Below are 20,754 nucleotides of genomic sequence, written 5' to 3'. Positions count from 1 at the left end.
CTTTGGTTCTGAATAGAATTTTTAAACTTTAGATATATAATATATATAGTGGTATTTTTATGATTATCCTGGGTCGGGGCTGGACGGATGTACCCTCAACTCGACTCTAACCCGACTTTGAATTATCATCTCTCAAAACTCGACCCGATCTGATCCGAACATAATTTTTTAAAAAATACTTTTTTCGAATCAGATTAGATCAAAATCCGCCAGTTTCGGATTTTTTGACATCCCTATTTATTCGCGTTTAAACCATATAACCCTTAATGTATTTTTACATTTTAATCACTAATTTTCATCTTATTTTTTTTTGAATTCAGCCCATTGTTTTATTTACATTATGTTTTAGTCACTATTTACTTATTAATATACTTTGGATAATTTCCTGATAATGGCTGATGATTTGTAGTTTATTTCATTTTTATCCTGAGTACTTATTGTATATGAGAATGCCTTACTTATGCTTTAGATCCTTCTAGCTTTGTTTCGTATTCATTTTTCTTCAGTTTAGTTATTTTATGAAATAATAAGGATATATACATCGATAGTCCCTTGTAATTTTTTATTTGTTTCGATTTAGTCCCTTACTGTATGCATATGTACTTTTTATTTATATATATATATATATATATATATATATATATTTCCATATTAAATATTATTTTGAAATATATGTATACGTTGTGAAAAATATGATAATATTATTTCGTGAGAGGAATCTATGGAAACACACCTTAACTAGGAAGGAGTGTGTTTCTTACTCAAACAAAATAGTACCCTTTTGGAATTTGAGTAAGTTTTTAAATATTTTTAATATATGTGTTTTATTACTAAAATTTAGGACAATATGATTTTGCGTGAGAAATCTATGAAAATGCGCCTTAAATGATAAGGAATGTGTTTTTTTGAGTATTGTTCAGACAAACTGATACCCTTTTAATTTTACTAAAAATGGATTATATTTTAAATATCATTCGAATTCGTAATTTTCAATATTTAGATGACGTATGGGCGATGTGGGGAGCTCATCCTTCCCCACGCGCAATCGACTCTCGAATCCTTAAAAAATGAATCTCTGGTCAAACACAAGCTACTTTTATCTTTTAACTTAATTTTTTTCTTAAAAATATTTTTAAAAGGTATCTTTAAGTATTCGACATACTTAATCCAAAGGTTGATGGTGGCTCTAAATCATTTTTTCTTCAAAATCCAATCTTTTCAAGTTATGTTGGTTTGATCCCCACCTAACTCCAAAAAAAAATTTAAGTACAATTCTGATTATGGAGATTTTCAGATAGTTGGGGATGATACAAGATTTAAAGGTAACAATAACTTAGGTAAAGGAGGTAGTTAATGGTTCAGGTATGAATTGATTTTTAATTAATGGTTGATTTGAGATGATAGAGAACACAAAAAGGTTGAAAAACGATAAAAGAAAATATCGATATAAAGCCTAATTTAATAAAAAAAATTAAAAATAAATAGTAATAAATTATTGATTTTTGTTTACATGATTCGTATATCAATAAAATAATTCATGTCATCATGCTGGTCTAAAGATAATAGTGAAGTAACAAATAAATTTAAGGGTTAACTACACAGAAAATCACTTACGTTTATGTTTTATCTATTTTTAGTCATTGATTTTAAAAAATAAAATATAACCACCTTCTTTTTTTTATTTAAATATGATTTGGTCACCACGGGTTTAGATATGACCACTAATGATTTTTTCTGAGCTGGCACGGGTTTACTGAGCTGGATTAAGTTTTTAAAAAAAATAATAGTTGATATAAACGTGGAATTAAAAGTCCTTTGTCCTTTCTTTAAATCCCTAGCAGCCCTAAAAAAACTCCTCTGTTCTTCTTTTCTTCAAATCCTAACAGCCCTTAAAATCCCTAAAAAGAAGAAGAAGTCACGACGATGAAGAAAAACAATGATGAAGAAGATGGAATCAAGCAGTGCCATGCCCTTGTTTCGTTGTGGAAAACTAGCTAAAATCATCACTGCTTGGACTGATGAGAATCCAGGTTGGAAGTTCTATGGGTGTAACAATTATGAGAATGAGAGCATGGTTTATTGTCGATTTTTTGCTTGGTATGATGTTCCGGTCACATCTTGTTCAAGAGTTGCTATTGTTGGACTCTTTAAGAAATTGAAGAAAAACAAGAGGACAAGAATGTTAGAACAAATTTGTTGGTTATGTCTATTGGTTTTGTGTGTGATAGATGTGTGGGTTATGAAATAATGCGTCTGTTGGTTTAAAAGATTTTGTGTGGTGTTTTATGGGTGATGATGGTGGAGATATTACTTGATTTAGTTGTTCCTTGATTTTTTAAGTTTTTTGGAACAAAATTAATCCAAGCCCAACATTTCAATTCGTTTGTATTAACTTGATTGCTAATCTGAAAATTAAAGCAATGGAAATTGACATTACATTGAACTACAAAAATAGTGGGCATTTCAATAAAGAAAACTGCTTTATGTTCTATACATGTTTTTAGTGCTTTGTTTATGTTCTGTTTTTTTTATTTAGTAAACTTTGATTTATCCACCCTATCACATACATCAAACATTAAGAAGCTCAATGCATCAAGAAGATCATAATATGTAATAGAAGTATATGTGTATTTTACGACATGTGAAAAAAAGAAAATTTTCACTATAATGAATTACACAATTAAATTTATCTGAATCAGGATCTGCAAATAACATATGACTGTATTAGTTGGATGCAAAATCTTCTAACCCTACTTACTACTTTAGTTTTTAAGTATACATTAGATTTACACTATACGAGAGCATACCAACAGGAAAAAAAATTCAACATGTGGTCACATATGGACAAAACAAATAAAATGTGGACCACATGTAAAAAGAACCCTAAAAATCAGAATATACCTTATTGCAACTTTATTAAATAAACAATAAAAATCAATACATACCACATATTACTCATCAACCTCGTATAGATCAAGCAAACAATTTAAAAAACAATCCATATTCTCAAAGAAAGCAAAAGATTAAAAACAACAGAACATAACAAAGCACTAAAAACCCTAGACCATATAATCAAAGAAAACATAACCTTCTTATAGCTTATTTCATCTCAAATTATTACAGTAAAAACATATAATTAAATAAATTACATGAAAATTACCTATTATCTCATAATCTAGATTTAAAACAAAAGAACATACAATATTTTAAGGCGTTTGAGTCACCTAAATATAATTAATCTTATATTCGATCTTACACGAGTATACTGTTTCCCCTTTGATATGTATCAGCTTCAAAATTAATTTAGTATAAATTTTAATAATAAATATTAACCAAATGTTATTACTTAAATATATTAACATATAAAAATATATAATCTTATTTAATATAAACCTTAATAATAAATATCAACATAATATAATTTAACAATAGTGTATAAATAGATTCATTAAAATATAAAGATAAAAAAGTTAAGGAATATATCTTTTAGTTTTTGTCTCACATTGTCAAGAAACATAACCTAAACATTCTAATATGCCTTCATAAGCTAGTTCCATTAAGCTCTTCGACTCATGGAACTAATATATATATTAAATTACGATATTAATCCCTATAATTTTTTATTTTATTTTTTAAAACATATTTTTTTAAAATGCTTTGAATGACGATGTGGACCGATCGAAGGCGTACTTAATGATCCACGCCTTCAGTATATTCAGAAATTCAACTAAGGCGCGAATGATAATCCGTGCATTCCCTTATGTGACGTCAATTCGCACAGAACCTCGCATTTTATCGAAAAAATATGTTATATTGATAATATTAGAAGAAAGAGAGTGTCTAACATGTAATTAATGGATCGGATAGATATGTTTCGATAAAAACGCATAGAATTCTACCCTCGATTATCAGAAAATCTAAAGAACCCCCAAATTCCCCCCCCCCCCACCCACCCCCCAATAAAATCCTCTCTTTTCCCGAGATTTTTTTAAAATCTTAACCAAGAAAAAGAAAGTTTTTAAACCCCCAATTTAGGCTTAAGGAAATTAGAATTTTCTTGAGGACGTATGGGGAAGGCTCTATTGGAAAAATTGAAACCGTCCTCGTCGGCAGCCACCTCCGTTAGCTCGACAACGTCTTCGACGTTGGTGACGGAGTCGGAAAACGGGTCTCACCAGTTCAAGATAACGGGGTATTCGTTGTCTAAAGGTTTGGGGATCGGAAAGTACATAGCTTCCGACACGTTCATGGTGGGTGGATATTTGTGGGCGATCTATTTTTATCCCGATGGAAATAGCCCCGAAGATAATGCCACCTACGTTTCGCTGTTCATTGCTTTGGCAAGCGAAGGGACCGACGTTAGGGCGCTTTTTGAGCTCACACTCTTAGACCAAAGCGGTAAAGAACGACATAAGGTGTATAGCCATTTTGGGAGGACGCTTGAGAGTGGGCCTTATACGCTTAAGTATCGCGGGCAGCATGTGGTAAGAGTTTTCATCTCTCTCTCTCTCTCTCTGTGGTGGATTCAATTGCGTTTTAGAATAGCGAACCCCTTTGGATTGATTAATGTATTGGTGGATTATGGGGCTTGATGCGTTAATCGTGGTTCTTCTGTTGTAATTGTAGACACCCGTTTTTGTCTGGGTCTCGAAAACATATTATTATAATAATAATTATTATAATAATAATAATTATTATATTATTATTATTAATTATTATTATTAATTATTATTATTATATTAACATATATTACACTATTTTGTAGACCCAACAAGTGACCCGGTTCAAGCCACTACCCAACCGCCTGCTCCAGTACGCTCACCATGCCCTGCTGCCAGTCGCCATACCCGTGCCCATACCTCCACGACAGCAGCAAGGTCGGCCTCTCCTCCAAAGCATGACACCACCAAACGCATCAGGAGAAATCAACAAATTTAATTTTTTATGTTTTATAATTTGTAATGGGTATATAACCCAACCAGAAAAAGTAATATAAAGGGGGGACCCGATTTTCATCAGTAAAAACAAGAGCAATTTTTATCAACAAAAAGGAATATTTTTAGCATCAATCAAAAAAAATTTTTGGAATCAAAGAGAGAATAGGGAGCTCGATTTACCTTGAAGTCGGCGTACTCGTCGGAGCAACAAGGTCATCGGAGAGGAGGATTAGTGGCTGATCGGAGTGGAATAGCCACCCAAATAGGGTGGCCGAAGTGATGTGGGTTCCAGCTTGTTGGAGTCGGCTGCTGTGTTGCGCAGAGTGAAGGAAAATAGACAAAAGGTTGGAGTTTTAAAACCATCGACAGATTGAAAAATAGGGAAAGGAATAAGTTGTTCTTCTTTTAATTTTGGGTAAATCCCACAAAAGGTCATCATACATTAACGTGTTTTGCACTTTAGTCACCACATTCGTGGATTAATTACACATATGTCCTCTAAATTTAGGAAACACATATTATTTTGGTCACTAAGTTAAGGTTAAATCACTGTATGGGTCCTTGTATTTAGCCCAAGTAACGTTTGGAGCATTAAATCATGGGTAAACATCCTTTAGTTCCTCCTTATTTTTGCCGCATTTTATTTTGATCACTAGGTTGACTATTTGTTAATTTATTTCAATTCATCCTGCATGTTTTGTTTTATTTTATTATGGTCATTTGCTATATTATTTGTTTGTTTCGAATTAGTCCATTAATATTTATTACTTTTATTTAGATCACTGTTTTGGCAGTTTTGCTTATTATCTTTACGTTTCTATTTATTTCATTTTAGTCATGTATTATATCTGTTTAAATATTTAGATATTTAGCTGTTAATTTTGTGTAGTTTTCATTTTGGTCATCAGTTAATGATTTATGTTTATTTCATTTTGGACTTAATATTTGTTCACTTTTCATTTTGATCCCTATTTGTTCACTAGTGTGTTTTGGGTAAATACTTTGTTTTGAGCTCATATTTGTAATTATTTCATTTTAGTCATTGTTTTAGTTTATTGTGTTTTTTTAACATTCGAATCTGGTCATGACATTTTACGTATTTATTTTAGTCATTGTTATATTTAGGTTTAATTATTATTCGGCCTTCATGTTTATGTTTTATTGCATTTTAGTCCTAAACTTCATTTTGGGTTATTTTTATTTTTAGTGTCTGTAATGTTTAATATTTCTGATTTTTACTATGTTTTTTATTTACCATGTTAGTCCTTGTAATTTTATTATTTATTTTTTGATTATTATATTTGGTGATTGTAATATTTATTTGTATTTATGTCAATCGTATCTACATCTTTTTATGTTATGTATTTATTTATATCATATGTAAATAAATATGTTTAACTTTATTTATGGTGTATGTTTTATTTTGTATTTTATTTATATTTATTTCCATTTCTTTAACTGTTAATGTTATCTGAATAGTTTCAAGAACACGAATTTGTAGAACGGGCGTAGAAAGTATCACTTGATCGAAGTGGTACAATCTAATACGACGTTCAAACTAAATGGAACTTGAAATAAATCAATTCTAGTTTGTTAATTGTTAATTCATTTTTATTTTATATTGATCAATACAAGTTATGTATTTTATTTTTTTGTACTGTTAATATTCATTTTATATTTGACCCGTATTTTATCGATTGAGGAAACATTCTTTTAGTGATAAGAAATAGACGAGTTAGCTTTCCCAATGGAGGATTGCTAATTTCGAGATTTCTTTTCGAATTAAAGAATTTTCTTTAATTATTTAATTCGAAGCAAATTAATCAATTTTCGATAAACATATCATATTTTAACTTTATATTCGATTTGTAATTTCCACCATTTACGACGATGTGTAAGCGACACAGTACCTATTTTGGGCATTGTGGGGTGTTTACCCTTCCCTACACGTAACCGACTCCCGAATCCATTTAAATGAATCTTTGGTAACGCAGACCAAATTTTGTCTTAAAAAATGATTTTTCTTAAAATTGTTTTAAAAGACGTTTTTAGGTATTCGACCTACCTAACCCAAAGGTCGATGGCGACTCCCTTTTCCATTTTATTTCAATCAATCCAAAATCACCCAATTTTCCAAAATTTAAGTCATAATCGTTTTTTTAAAATAATATTTAATAGTTTTATAAAAAAAAAAATGGTTATGACAGCTTGGCGACTCCACTGGGGACTTTTTTTTAGAGAGTCGAGCTGTAAGTCGCTTACACATTGTCGTCTTGGTGGAAATTATTAATTTGAGTCTTTAGTTAACTTATAATCCATTTATTGAAGATTTTTTAATTTCTTCATTTCTTTAAATTTTTGTACTAAGGTTTCGATTTTTATTCAAAGGCTTTGTCGAGGATTTACCAAGATTTTTTTTCTTGTTCTCTTTCCCGTTTTGAGTCAAAGGTAGGTACGATCCTCCTCACACACATTACGTTCATTTACATGGCATAAGCTCTAAACACGAGCTTCGATCCAAATTAGTTGGGGTGATTGCTTTACTCTCGTAAGAATTTATTCTTCGTATGAGTTTTAGCAAATAACCCATGGGATACATACCTTATACCTTCGTAGGGATTTATTCCTCGTATGGGTATAAGGCAGTGAATCCCCTCGAATTGAACTCGTTCCGCTCGAAACCTGTAATGGGTGAGGATCGAGGGTCTGGCAGCCCAAGGGGGCACCGACATCAAGGACAATTCGATTACCCTTTTCCCGTTAGAGCCGAAACCAAGCATATAGTGAACCGTCGAACGATCACCTTAGGTATAGTCATAATGAACCTTTGTCCGTCAGTAGGTACCCAAAATAGGTGTACATGAAGGAGGAACGACTCTAAACCTTTACCTTTTAAATTTGTAGGATATATTTTTTCGAATAAAAGCATGTGAACTAGATACCATGCGGTTAGAACCAATTTCTTGAAAATAGATCATTGTGGGTAGAAAGCATGTCCGGGTAGGATTGCTATCTATTGAAAGCATGCCCGGGTAGATATCATGACGGGGTAGGTGTTATATTCATCTTTAAATAACATTTTTATATATATCGATTGTCTTACCTGTACTAACTAATTTCTTTTTTTTCTTTGTGTGCACTAACTTATTTATTTTCTTTTGTTTGTGTCTTTTTTCATTCTTCTTTACATTGCATCATCATAACATAATGCGAAAATGTTGATCAGCAAGGGGATATTCGAGAGAAAATTTTCACAATAAGAGATGAAAGTTTTCAATCAAGTAGTCGCATATACAGACATGCATTGAGGGCTAAAAGAAGTCCAGAATACAAGAATGAGACTCGCTCGAAGATAGTGCAGCATCCGAGACTGGAATGATGATCTATTGAGCCAAGGAGTAATCCAACAGTAGATTCTTATCTATGAACATTCCATCACTAACCATCAGGGAGTGGCGCATGACTTCACCACCGTCGGGGCAGTAACGGAGTTAGATTACAAAATGCTTAAGGGGCATCATTTTTTAGGACGAAGATCCGAGACGAAGAAACGACCCATTTCAGATTCGACATCTAAGAGAAGTCAAGTCTGTAAAGTGGATTATCTTGTAATGTGAAAACTTTTATCTCTGGTGAAAATTGTTCTAAAATATTCATCGGTGGGATCGATATTTCTACATTTGCATTTGCATCGTTGCATTTTGTACAACATTCATTTAAGCATGTTTACATGCATTAATCATACCTTGCGAGAAACTTTGAGGAAGCACTTCTAACTGTGCAACTGCATTCACACAGTACTGAGAATGGATGCAAAATTTGAGGAATTGAAGAAAGAGCTGAACGAGAGTTTGCAAAAGATGCAAGCTGAGTGGGAGGTTAAATTGGAGCAGATGCAAAAGGCCACTGTGGATCATATCTTGCAAAATCAAAGTGACCTAGTGGATCAAATGGTAACAAAATTGGCTGAGCTTAACCAAGGAAAAGGCAAAGAGAAGATTTCCTTGACCCGTGAAACAGTTGAATGTGTGAAGGCACAGGCTAGTTCACAACCAATTATATCGCCCAACAGGATTCCTGGTCACGAAGTGACAAAAAGAACAAATAACGAGATCCCAGAGAATTTGAAACAATGGTGTAGAGAAACATTCCAGGGAATGAGAGGACAGAGCTCTCACAGAGGGATGGATGCAACAGAACTAGTACTAGTTCCTGACCTGGTGCTTCCGCCCAAATTCAAGATGCCCGAGTTTGAAAAGTATAGTGGAACCAGTTGCCCCAATGCACATCTCACAATGTTTATCCGAAGGATGACTGGATACACCAACAATGATCTGATGTTGATCTACTGCTTCCAAGATAGTTTGATTGGACCCGCTTCTAGGTGGTATAATCAACTGAGTCATACTCAAGTCCGCTCCTGGAGGGATCTGGCTAGTGTTTTTCTGGGCCAATACAAGCACATGATTGATATGGCCCCCGATCGAACAATGCTTCAAAATATGGAGATGAAGAATTATGAGAGCTTTCGACAGTACGCACAACGATGGAGGGATATTGCATCTCAAGTGCATCCACCAATGACTAAAAAAGAGTTCATCACTCTATTCATCGATACATTGAAGTCTCCATATATCGACTACATGATAGGGGTTGCCACTAAGAGTTTCTCTGACATTGTCATGTGTGGAGAAATGATCGAAAGAGCAGTCAAGAATGGCCAGATAGGAGGCACTAGTCTTTCCGACAATGAGGAAAGAGATGAGATTAACATTAAAGGATCTTATCTAGCTAATCTGGGGACCAAACCTCATAAGGCATTCCGTCGCATCAATCCAATCCCAATAACATATGAGGAATTGCTCCCAATGCTAGTTGAGAGGAACCTTGTGACTCCAGTTCAATCCAAACCAAGAGAGACCCCATATCCTAAAGGCCATGATATTAACGCCATATGCAGCTATCACATTGGGAGCTCAGGGCACACCACGGAGAATTGTAGGACATTGAAGCGCAAGGTCCAAGATCTGATCGATTTAGGGGCATTAACGTTCAAGGTGTGATGGGGCATTCTGATCGAAATTCGGCCGGGCATCCATCATTGAGATTTTGTTACATTCTCATGCATGTCATCTTGTTTGATCTTGTTTTTCTTTTTTATGTGTGAATGTTTGTACGTCGCTTGACGTGTGAACATTTTCAATAAAATGCTTCATTCTTAGGAAATGAACAATGAGCAAATTTCAATTTTAAATATCATTTTAATTAAAAGTTTTTTTAATAACTGAGGTTGTAAATCTTTGATAAATGACAAGATTGAACCCTGCAAAACAATGACCCCTTGATCCTAATCCAGAGGTACACCAGAGTACATACCATTTTCTTGCAGGGACCGAGCTAGTTTTCTATTCACATAAAGAGTCAATCAAAGGGTTTGGCATTCAGGTATGTGTTAGGAGCGGATAAAATGGGGCAACTAGCACATGAGATTATAAAACTAATTGGTTATTATTTCTGTTTATGACGTTCAATGATGATCATAATCTTCTCAGATGGAATGGTCACGTAGATGAATCCAGTTTAGGTCAGTTGCTTGGAAATTGAACTCTAACGATGAGATTTTCTTACCTTCAACAAACACCAGGACTATAACAGGTTTTCCTCAGCGAGCTTAAGAAATGGAATCCGTAACCAAACAAAAAAAACATATATATGTATACAATAAAGCTGAGCTATTCTGCTAAAGCAATTGGTAATAGAGGAAACTCGAAAGCCCTGGCTTTATGAATAGAGTACATTCAAACCATGACATTGATCGGGTATTTGGCAATCCGGTGTATGCTCCACTGTGGTTGTCAAGTCGAAGACTTTGTGACGACATGAATCCTTCAGCTAGCTTGATAAAGGCAATTATAAAATATATATACAATAAAGCTGAATTCAGCTAGCCAAACAATGGCAAATTAAATCAAATTCACTAATATAAGGAGTTTCGGTGAATATGGACTAAGGGAGTTGAGGAACACCTGTTATAGTCGAACTCACACGAACACTCAGAAATCTCATTTTTAGACCGATATTTTTGCACTACCTTGACTAGGTGAACCTACGAAGCCTGAACAAATGGAAGATTTCAGAGAACTGAAACAAAAGTGTTCTAAAGAGTTTAGCAAGTGACTATGCTAGTTGCGTCATTTTGTTCGCCTCCGATTAAAATGTCAAACCAAGAAAGAGGAGCATGCCACGATCATCTCGATGACCAAATAGAGGAAACAAACCCTAGAATTTAGGTTGCCAACCTCTAAGACAACATTTCGATCTTGATATTTGTCAAAGATTTGCAGCTATTAAAGCTTAAAAGAGTAGTTGATTTTTGATATTCAATGAATTCATATTTTGTGATTTGCTCCAATTGTGAGGCCGAAGAAGGGGCATTATTTTAGTTCATTTGACAATGAAAAAACCACATATTCTTTCTTCGTCAAGTTGTTTTTAAAAGAAGAAAAACATTTTCAAACAAGATAAGTTCTCTGGAAGTATATCTTGGAATTCAATGAATATATCTCCGAAGCTCAGAATCGAAGCTGGGCAAGAAAAGTCAATTTTTGGGTCAAAATTTGCTGGGGCAAGGAAACAAATTGTCTCAGGTCAAGGTTTGCAAGAGTACACCTTGGTGGAAATGAAGACAAACTGAGTCAGGGATAGAATGAAGACTGCTCACGCAACTATTCCTCTCACAGATCAACATACATACATCAACACATACATACATGTTACATGAGTTTGCATCTTTGCATCAAACATTTATCATCATGTGCATTAAAGACATTTTCCTCCTCACTTGAGGATAAATTCAATAAAATTCAAATAAATTTCATCTTGACATTCATCATAACATCAAAGATTAGGCATTCATAAATACATCATTTTGATCTCTCAGGAAATCAAAGCTCAGAAATGACCAAATGTATTCAGCCTGAAAGAACAATGACATGACTTCCTGAAGTCAATAATTAAGACATCTCCTTCAACAGCAGGAACAAACAGACTATCAGTATCCTTTGATGTTGTTTTCTTGAAACAAAATTTTGTCTCGCTTGAGACAGTCTTGAAAAACAAATTTTGTCTCACTTAAGACAATTTATTTCAAAACAAATTTCGTCTCGCTTGAGACATTTTTCCTTTGAGATACAAATTTTGAATTTGTTTCACTTGAAACAAAATTAATCTCACTTGAGATTGTTATATCTCAAAAAAAAAAAACAAACTTCATCTCGCTTGAGACATTTTTTCCTTTGATACAAATTTTGAATTTGCTTCACTTGAAATAAAATTAATCTCATTTGAGATTGTTGTTTCTTTTAAAACAAATTTCGTCTCGCTTGGGACATTTTTTTCTTTGAGAAACAAATTTTGAATTTGCTTCACTTGAAACAAAATTAATCTCACTTGAGATTGTTGTTTATTTCAAAACAAATTTCGTCTCACTTGAGACATTTTCCCTCAGAATACAAATTTCAAAGTTGTTGTACTTGAAACAAAATTAATATCACTTGATATTTTCAAAGTTGATTCGTCTCGTGTGAGACAGTTTCCCTTTTAAACACAAATCCTGAAATTGTTTCCCTGTAAACAAACAAACACCTTTGAGATTATTTCCCTATAAACAAAATCGACAATCTTTGATTCTTTTTCTCTTAAAACAAAGTTTTTGTCTCTCTTGAGACAGTTTCTCTTGAGAAATCTTTGAGTCGTTTCCCTTGAAACGAATTTTGTCTCTTGAAACATTTTCTCTTAAAACAAGATCATCTTTGAGTTTGTTTCTCTAGAAACAAGGTTTTATCTCTTAATACAGTTTCTTTTGAAAAAAATCTTTGAGTTTGTTTCTTTAGAAACAAAATTTACCATCTTTGAGTCTGTTTCCCTTGAAACAAAACACACATCTTTGAGATCGTTTCCCTTGAAACGAGTTTTTGTCTCTTCCGAGGAAATTGCTTTTAAAACACATTATCTTTGAGTCAGTTTCTCTTGAAACTTACTTTGAATCGGTTTCTCTTGAAACCAGTATCCCTAAAGATGGCCAGAACTCTTCATCACGTATGAGTCGTGTCATCTCCTGACCAGAACTCCTCATCGCGTAGGAACCACATCAACCATAGATAACCAGCCATCCTCATCACGTAGGAACCGTGTTATCGCCCTTCCTAAAGATGGCCAGAACTCTTCATCACGTATGAGCCGTGTCATCCCCTGACCAGACCTCCTCATCACGTAGGAGCCGTGTCACCCTAGATAACCAGTCGTCCTCATCACGTAGGAACCGTGTTATCGCCCTTCTTAAAGATGGCAAGAACTCTTCATCGCATATGAGCCGTGCCATTCCCCGACCAGACCTTCTCATTACGTAGGAGTCGTGTCACCCATAGATAACCAGTCATCCTCATCGCGTAGGAACCAAGTTATCATCATTCCTAAAGATGGCCAAGAACTCTTCATCACGTATGAGCAGTGTCATCCCTCAACCAGATCTCCTCATCACGTAGGAGTTGTGTCACCCTTAGACGACCAGACCTCTTCATCACGTATGAGCCGTGGCGTCCCCCAACACAAACACTTCACGTTTTAAAACCAAAAAAAAGAGAACCAGACAAAAACTGGTTGTCTTTTTCGTCTTTGCCCTATTCTTGTTAACACAAGAATGTGCAAAGAGGGGCAGCTGTAGACACCCGTTTTTGTCTGGGTCTCAAAAACATATTATTATAATAATAATTATTATAATAATAATTATTATTATATTATTATTATTAATTATTATTATTATATTAACATATATTACACTATTTTGTAGACCCAACAAGTGACCCGGTTCAAGCCACCACCCAACCGCCTGCTCCAGCACGCTCACCATGCCCTGCTGCCAGTCGCCATACCCGTGCCCATACCTCCACGACAGCAGCAAGGTCGGCCTCTCCTCCAAAGCATGGCACCACCAAATGCATCAGGAGAAATCAACAAATTTAATTTTTTATGTTTTATAATTTGTAATGGGTATATAACCCAACCAGAAAAAGCAATATAAAGGGGGGACCCGATTTTCATCAGTAAAAACAAGAGCAATTTTTATCAACAAAAAGGAATATTTTTAGCATCAATCAAAAAAAACTGTTGGAATCAAAGAGAGACTAGGGAGCTTGATTTACCTTGAAGTCGGCGTACTCGTCGGAGTAACAAGGTCATCGGAGAGGAGGATTAGTGGCCGATCGGAGTGGAATAGCCACCCAAATAGGGTGGCCGAAGTGATGTGGGTTCCAGCTTGTTGGAGCCGGCTGCTGTGTTGCGCAGAGTGAAGGAAAATAGACAAAAGGTTGGAGTTTTAAAACCATCGAACAGATTGAAAAATAGGGAAAGGAAAAAGTTGTTCTTCTTTTAATTTTGGGTAAATCCCACAAAATGTCATCATACATTAACGTGTTTTGCACTTTAGTCACCACATTCGTGGATTAATTACACATATGTCCTCTAAATTTAGGAAACACATATTATTTTGGTCACTAAGTTAAGGTTAAATCACTGTATGGGTCCTTGTATTTAGCCCAAGTAACGTTTGGAGCATTAAATTATGGGTAAACATCCTTTAGTTCCTCCTTATTTTTGCCGCATTTTATTTTGATCACTAGGTTGACTATTTGTTAATTTATTTCAATTCATCCTGCATGTTTTGTTTTATTTTATTATGGTCATTTGCTATATTATTTGTTTGTTTCGAATTAGTCCATTAATATTTATTACTTTTATTTAGATCACTGTTTTGGCAGTTTTGCTTATTATCTTTACGTTTCTATTTATTTCATTTTAGTCATGTATTATATCTGTTTAAATATTTAGATATTTAGCTGTTAATTTTGTGTAGTTTTCATTTTGGTCATCAGTTAATGATTTATGTTTATTTCATTTTGGACTTAATATTTGTTCACTTTTCATTTTGATCCCTATTTGTTCACTAGTGTGTTTTGGGTAAATACTTTGTTTTGAGCTCATATTTGTAATTATTTCATTTTAGTCATTGTTTTAGTTTATTGTGTTTTTTTAACATTCGAATCTGGTCATGACATTTTACGTATTTTATTTTAGTCATTGTTATATTTAGGTTTAATTATTATTCGGCCTTCATGTTTATGTTTTATTGCATTTTAGTCCTAAACTTCATTTTGGGTTATTTTTATTTTTAGTGTCTGTAATGTTTAATATTTCTGATTTTTACTATGTTTTTTATTTACCATGTTAGTCCTTGTAATTTTATTATTTATTTTTTGATTATTATATTTGGTGATTGTAATATTTATTTGTATTTATGTCAATCGTATCTACATCTTTTTATGTTATGTATTTATTTATATCATATGTAAATAAATATGTTTAACTTTATTTATGGTGTATGTTTTATTTTGTATTTTATTTATATTTATTTCCATTTCTTTAACTGTTAATGTTATCTGAATAGTTTCAAGAACACGAATTTGTAGAACGGGCGTAGAAAGTATCACTTGATCGAAGTGGTACAATCTAATACGACGTTCAAACTAAATGGAACTTGAAATAAATCAATTCTAGTTTGTTAATTGTTAATTCATTTTTATTTTATATTGATCAATACAAGTTATGTATTTTATTTTTTTGTACTGTCAATATTCATTTTATATTTGACCTGTATTTTATCGATTGAGGAAACATTCTTTTAGTGATAAGAAATAGACGAGTTAGCTTTCCCAATGGAGGATTGCTAATTTCGAGATTTCTTTTCGAATTAAATAATTTTCTTTAATTATTTAATTCGAAGCAAATTAATCAATTTTCGATAAACATATCATATTTTAACTTTATATTCGATTTGTAATTTCCACCATTTACGACGATGTGTAAGCGACACAGTACCTATTTTGGGCATTGTGGGGTGTTTACCCTTCCCCACACGTAACCGACTCCCGAATCCATTTAAATGAATCTTTGGTAACGCAGACCAAATTTTGTCTTAAAAAATGATTTTTTTTAAAATTGTTTTAAAAGACGTTTTTAGGTATTCGACCTACCTAACCCAAAGGTCGATGGCGACTCCCTTTTCCATTTTATTTCAATCAATCCAAAATCACCCAATTTTCCAAAATTTAAGTCATAATCGTTTTTTAAAATAATATTTAATAGTTTTATAAAAAAAAATGGTTATGACAGTAATAGTTACTGTGGTTTAAGTGTATTGCTGCACATTATGAACTTGATAATGTTTTCTTGCGCTTCTTGTGCTATCTTTTTAATTTTCTGGTTGGCTGTCGTTTAAGGGCCGGATTCTGAGTGTATTGCAAGTGTGTTGCCTATATATGGTATATACAATAGTGACAACTTGTTATGCAATATGCTAGTATATCAAAATCTATATATCGCAAATTATGGACTTGTCAAAAATAGTATAAATATAGAATATCTTAAGTATGATTATGAAATTAGAAAATGCTCGAATTGGCAGGTTTAAGAGATTTGGAGTAACAAGCTTCTTTCTGGTGATTTTCTCTTTGACGTCAAAAGAAGCTATTTTCTTAAATATTTGCCCTTATTCTATGGTGCATGCGAATGCAATATGAATTGCTCGTTACTTGTCATCAATCTTCCTAGGTACCTGCACTGCCGTTATTATCATTTTTTAATTTTCTTTATTTGTATTATTATTGTTATTTATCTTCCTTGTCTCTTTAAGACCCGTGATGGTATGAATTTAAATTCATTTGAAAATAAATGTAATATTTAAAATTCAAAGTATGTTTTTGAGAATAGGTTGTATGGATTAGTAAGGGGTTGTCTCAGGAAAGGCGGACTAATATACGACTAATATATGGCGTGACCGGATACATTAAAAGATATTTAACAAAATTGGTTTAACGCTACCAAAAATGTTGAGTAATAATAATGTTGTAGGTGGAAATCATGAAGAAATATTAAAAAAAATTGGCAATCGGCAAACTTAGCTTGTCGATTTGTGTCGATACAAATAAAAAATGTATCGATCCATAGCAATATAACAGGTAAAAATATGACAAAACCGGTCTCAAAATGACCAAACCGGTAAAGCGCTACCTGACATGTTCAAAGTGTCGATACTTTAATATAAATATCGACACTTTTGGAATTTAAAAGAGAAGCAGTAATAGCGTCTATAAAGTGTCGATACTTTATAAAAATGTATCGATCCATAACAATATAACAAGTAAAAATATGATAAAATATGTCTCAAAATGACAAAACCGGTAAAGAGCTACTGGATATGTTGAAAGTGTCGATACTTTAGTATAAATATCGACACTTATGAAATTTAAAAGACAAGCAGTAATAATGCCTATAAAGTGTCGATAATTTATAAAAATGTATCGATCCATAATAATATAACAGGTAAAAATATGACAAAATCGGTCTCGAAACAACAAAATCGGTAAAACGCTATCGGATATGTTGAAAGTGTCGATACATTAATATAAGTATCGACACTTTTGGAATTTAAAAGAGAAGCAATAATAGCGCCTATAAAGTGTCGATACTTTATAAAAATGTATCGATCCATAACAATATAACAGATAAAAATATGACAAAACCGGTAAAGCGCTATCGGATATGTTGAAAGTGTCAATACTTTAATAAGTACGCATAATAAATTATCGACACTTTAAAAGAAATAGGTAAATATCATATCGAAAGTATCGACATCTGATATAAAAGTATCGACACTTGGGTTATTGTATCGATTAAATATAAATAACATATCCGGTGAAAATATGCATAACTAAATTTTCTCTGAAAATAGATAGAAACAGACGAGTATTTGAAATCGAAACGTAATTGTTGCTGCATTTCAGAAGGCGTTTCTAATGCGAAGTTTGTTTGTTTGTTGCTGCAGTCAAATCGAAAAGTACGTTGTTGAAACCCTAGTTTTTTTTATTATTACAGTAATCGAAAATAGGATGTTTATGTGTTATTTGGGGTTTTCTAAGTGAAGAAACATTTGAGATCGATTACAGGTAGAAAGTGATATTCTAGGTAAAATATAAATATAGATACTTTTATTAAATATTATAGGTAGAAAATGATATTATGGGTAGTATAAATGTGTCGATACTTGGAGTATTGAGTGTTTCCATTCGTTTGAAGGAAATAGGGATTAGGGTTTTTAGGTTTGGTTTAGGGATTTTGAATCGAAGCCAAGAAGGATTTGTGACCGATTATATAATATTATAGGTAGAAAATAAATATAGATACTTGTTTATAATATTATAGGTAGAAAATGATATTGTAGGTTGTATTAATGTGCCGACACTTGTTGTAGTGGCCATTCAAATTCTTTTGAAAGAAACTGTTTTACTACAAGAGTAGTTATCGATATTCGTATATTGAATAAAGTGTATGTAACCAGTATTTGATTTGATTTGCGTAAACTGATATATGAGGGAAAAATGAAGTCAAATGATCTTGGAATTATTGGCGGCGAAGATGACTTTGAAATTGAGGCCGAGAGTCGAAAGCAACCAAAGGGGGGATATATGTACTTCTAGTAAGTATCAATGCCTTTTTGTTATTATTGTTGAAATTGTTAAAGTATTTAAGAACTTTAAATTGATTACAAATTTTAAATATTGACAGTATGACCGAATGTCAAAGGATGAAGGAAGCTGGCAAACACATCAGTTCTGTATGTAAATTGAAATTAACATTGATTATTATTTAGCGTTAATGTATTGATTAAGAAACGTTTATGCTTAATATTAGGTGAAAAATGATGTGTTGGAGAAATGGAATTCGATGAGTGATACTGAGAAGGAACCTTACATCGCACAGTCAAAGATGGATAATGAAGAATACAAAGAATGAAGGAAAACACATGAGAATAAGGTATTCATTAAATATGTAAATACGTTGATACAAGATATATAAGAATAATAACATTATATATTGTTAAAAAATGTAGGAAGTGTCGACAAGGTGTAGCATAAAAAGAGTGAATTCATTAATTGAACAACTTAAGGAGAATGATCAATTGAATATGCTGGAAGAAATGGGGTTTGGATCGTTGATAGGAATAAGGGATCGATCTATTCAGAGGGAATTGTGTCAATCCTTGATGAAGCAATTTGATGTCCAACAATGTATTGCTAAATATGGTGATTATTCATTTCCTCTGGGGGTCCCATGTGCTGCAGCCGTCTTGGGGGTACAAAATGAAGGCAAGAGTGTTGTAGAAGTCTGTAAGAGTAAGAACTGGAAAGCACTTGCCTCCAAATATGGTTTGAAGCAAAAAGTTACATATGATGAAGTTGAAGAGGTTATCAAAAGTGGATCTTACGGGGGGATGACCTGAAGGCCCAAGTTCTATTGTACTTTGTCGGGATATTTCTTTGTCTAACGGGTGATACGTCAACGAATAAGGACAATATGAAGCTCATTTGCGATGAAGGCTTGAAGGGTGAATTCAATTGAGTTGAATATATCCATTCGAGATTGATTGAATCAATAATCGCCTTTCAAAAGGACAACCAGAGATACCTCAAAGGGTGCATAGCAATCTTAGAGGTAAATGAGTTGAAGAACATTTTTGTTTTTTTATATAAAATGATAGTATAGTTATTATATAAAATGATAAATTTTATTATAAATGCATGTTGCACTGTTCAATTTTTGGTCGGGCTGTGATGGTGTGTCGGCTTATGAAAGAACCAAGTTGGCACGCATCCGTGCATGGGGGAAGAAATAGGTGGTTAGAGTGATGGCGAAGTTAAAGTTTGATAGACTGAGGAAGTAAGAAAGGGTAATAAATGTAATTAAATAATATTAAGAATATAATCAATGTCTTAATATTGTAATTTAATTTTGAAGGTTATTTGCAAGGAGGTAGAGGAGGCAAAAGAGAAGGAATAAGAGATGGTTATAGGGGGATGACGGTCAGAGGGATGACGGTGAGGGAAAACAAAGTAAATTCGACATTTTGATGCTGAATTGGCTGATATAAAAAAATTCCTTTTTGATAATGTGCAAAGACAATCAAGATTCGAAGAGACACTTGAGAGGCATAAGGGGGGAGTGAGAGGAAAAATATATGGAGTGGTTAAAGAAGTTGAGGTATTGAGGGGTGAACTTAAGATGGTGACGGGTGGAAAAATTGATGGAGTGATCAAGGAGGTTGTAGAATTGATGAGTGAACTTACGGGGGGTAAATGGAGTGGTTGAGAAAAACTTGGATGAAGGGGAAAAAATGAAGGGTGAAATAAAAGAGATGAAGAGCTATGTAGAGCAAAAATACGATGAACTAAAAAATATGAATAAGAAAAAATGGAGGAAGAATAAAAGATGGAGGAAATGAGGAGGAAGGATGTCGATGTGATATATACACCGGAGAGTGTTATAGATGCATATTTGGATTCGGAATGTCCTGCACCCCAGAAGAAGAAGCAGAAGGTAAGTTGAATAAAAGAAAACTTGATTTGATTTTTATCATGCTGTTGTGACAAAAAATTGTATGCAAAATTGTAGGTTGAAAAAGCAAAAATTTCAAGCGGAATTGGTGAGCTCGAAGCTGCAATGTGTGATTATTTATGGAATAGTGGGTTAGAATCGTCGTAAGTGAAATATATTGCTTTGTGAGTGATATTTAAATATTTTATGACAAGATATTAATCCTAATGATTCATACAGATATTCTGTAATCGCAAGGAGAAATCAATATGCTAGTGTATCAGACGTTGCAACGTTGAAGCCTACGGAATGGGTTGGCGGTGTGGTAAGTAGA

The 20,754-nt window shown here is 33.3% G+C and overlaps 2 protein-coding genes across 2 annotated transcripts in view; both read left to right on the top strand.

Moving 5' to 3' along the window:
* Positions 1 to 4,067: 4,067 nt before the first annotated feature.
* Positions 4,068 to 4,592, top strand: LOC120129707 (BTB/POZ and MATH domain-containing protein 2-like). Its single transcript, XM_039147148.1, has one exon. The coding sequence runs from the start codon at positions 4,068 to 4,070 to the stop codon at positions 4,590 to 4,592; it is 525 nt and encodes a 174-aa protein (XP_039003079.1).
* Positions 4,593 to 8,797: 4,205 nt separating this feature from the next.
* LOC120129706 (speckle-type POZ protein-like) overlaps positions 8,798 to 20,754 on the top strand; it is a 62,854-nt gene continuing 50,897 nt past the window's right edge. The window contains exon 1 of the mRNA XM_039147147.1: positions 8,798 to 9,139. Within this exon, the coding sequence (XP_039003078.1) occupies positions 8,798 to 9,139 (342 nt within the window). The remainder of the gene's footprint in view (positions 9,140 to 20,754) is intronic.

This window comes from Hibiscus syriacus, unplaced genomic scaffold (assembly GCF_006381635.1).
Source record: "Hibiscus syriacus cultivar Baekdansim isolate YM2019G1 unplaced genomic scaffold, ASM638163v2 tig00110503_pilon, whole genome shotgun sequence".
In the NCBI taxonomy this organism is placed as follows: Eukaryota; Viridiplantae; Streptophyta; class Magnoliopsida; order Malvales; family Malvaceae; genus Hibiscus; species Hibiscus syriacus.
Note: the sequence above shows the minus strand (reverse complement) of the source record. Positions and strands in the feature narration are given on the sequence as shown.

Bases quoted from the DNA above. Each gene is read 5' to 3' on its own strand.
- LOC120129707 (XM_039147148.1), top strand. From the start codon at position 4,068: ATGGGGAAGGCTCTATTGGAAAAATTGAAACCGTCCTCGTCGGCAGCC.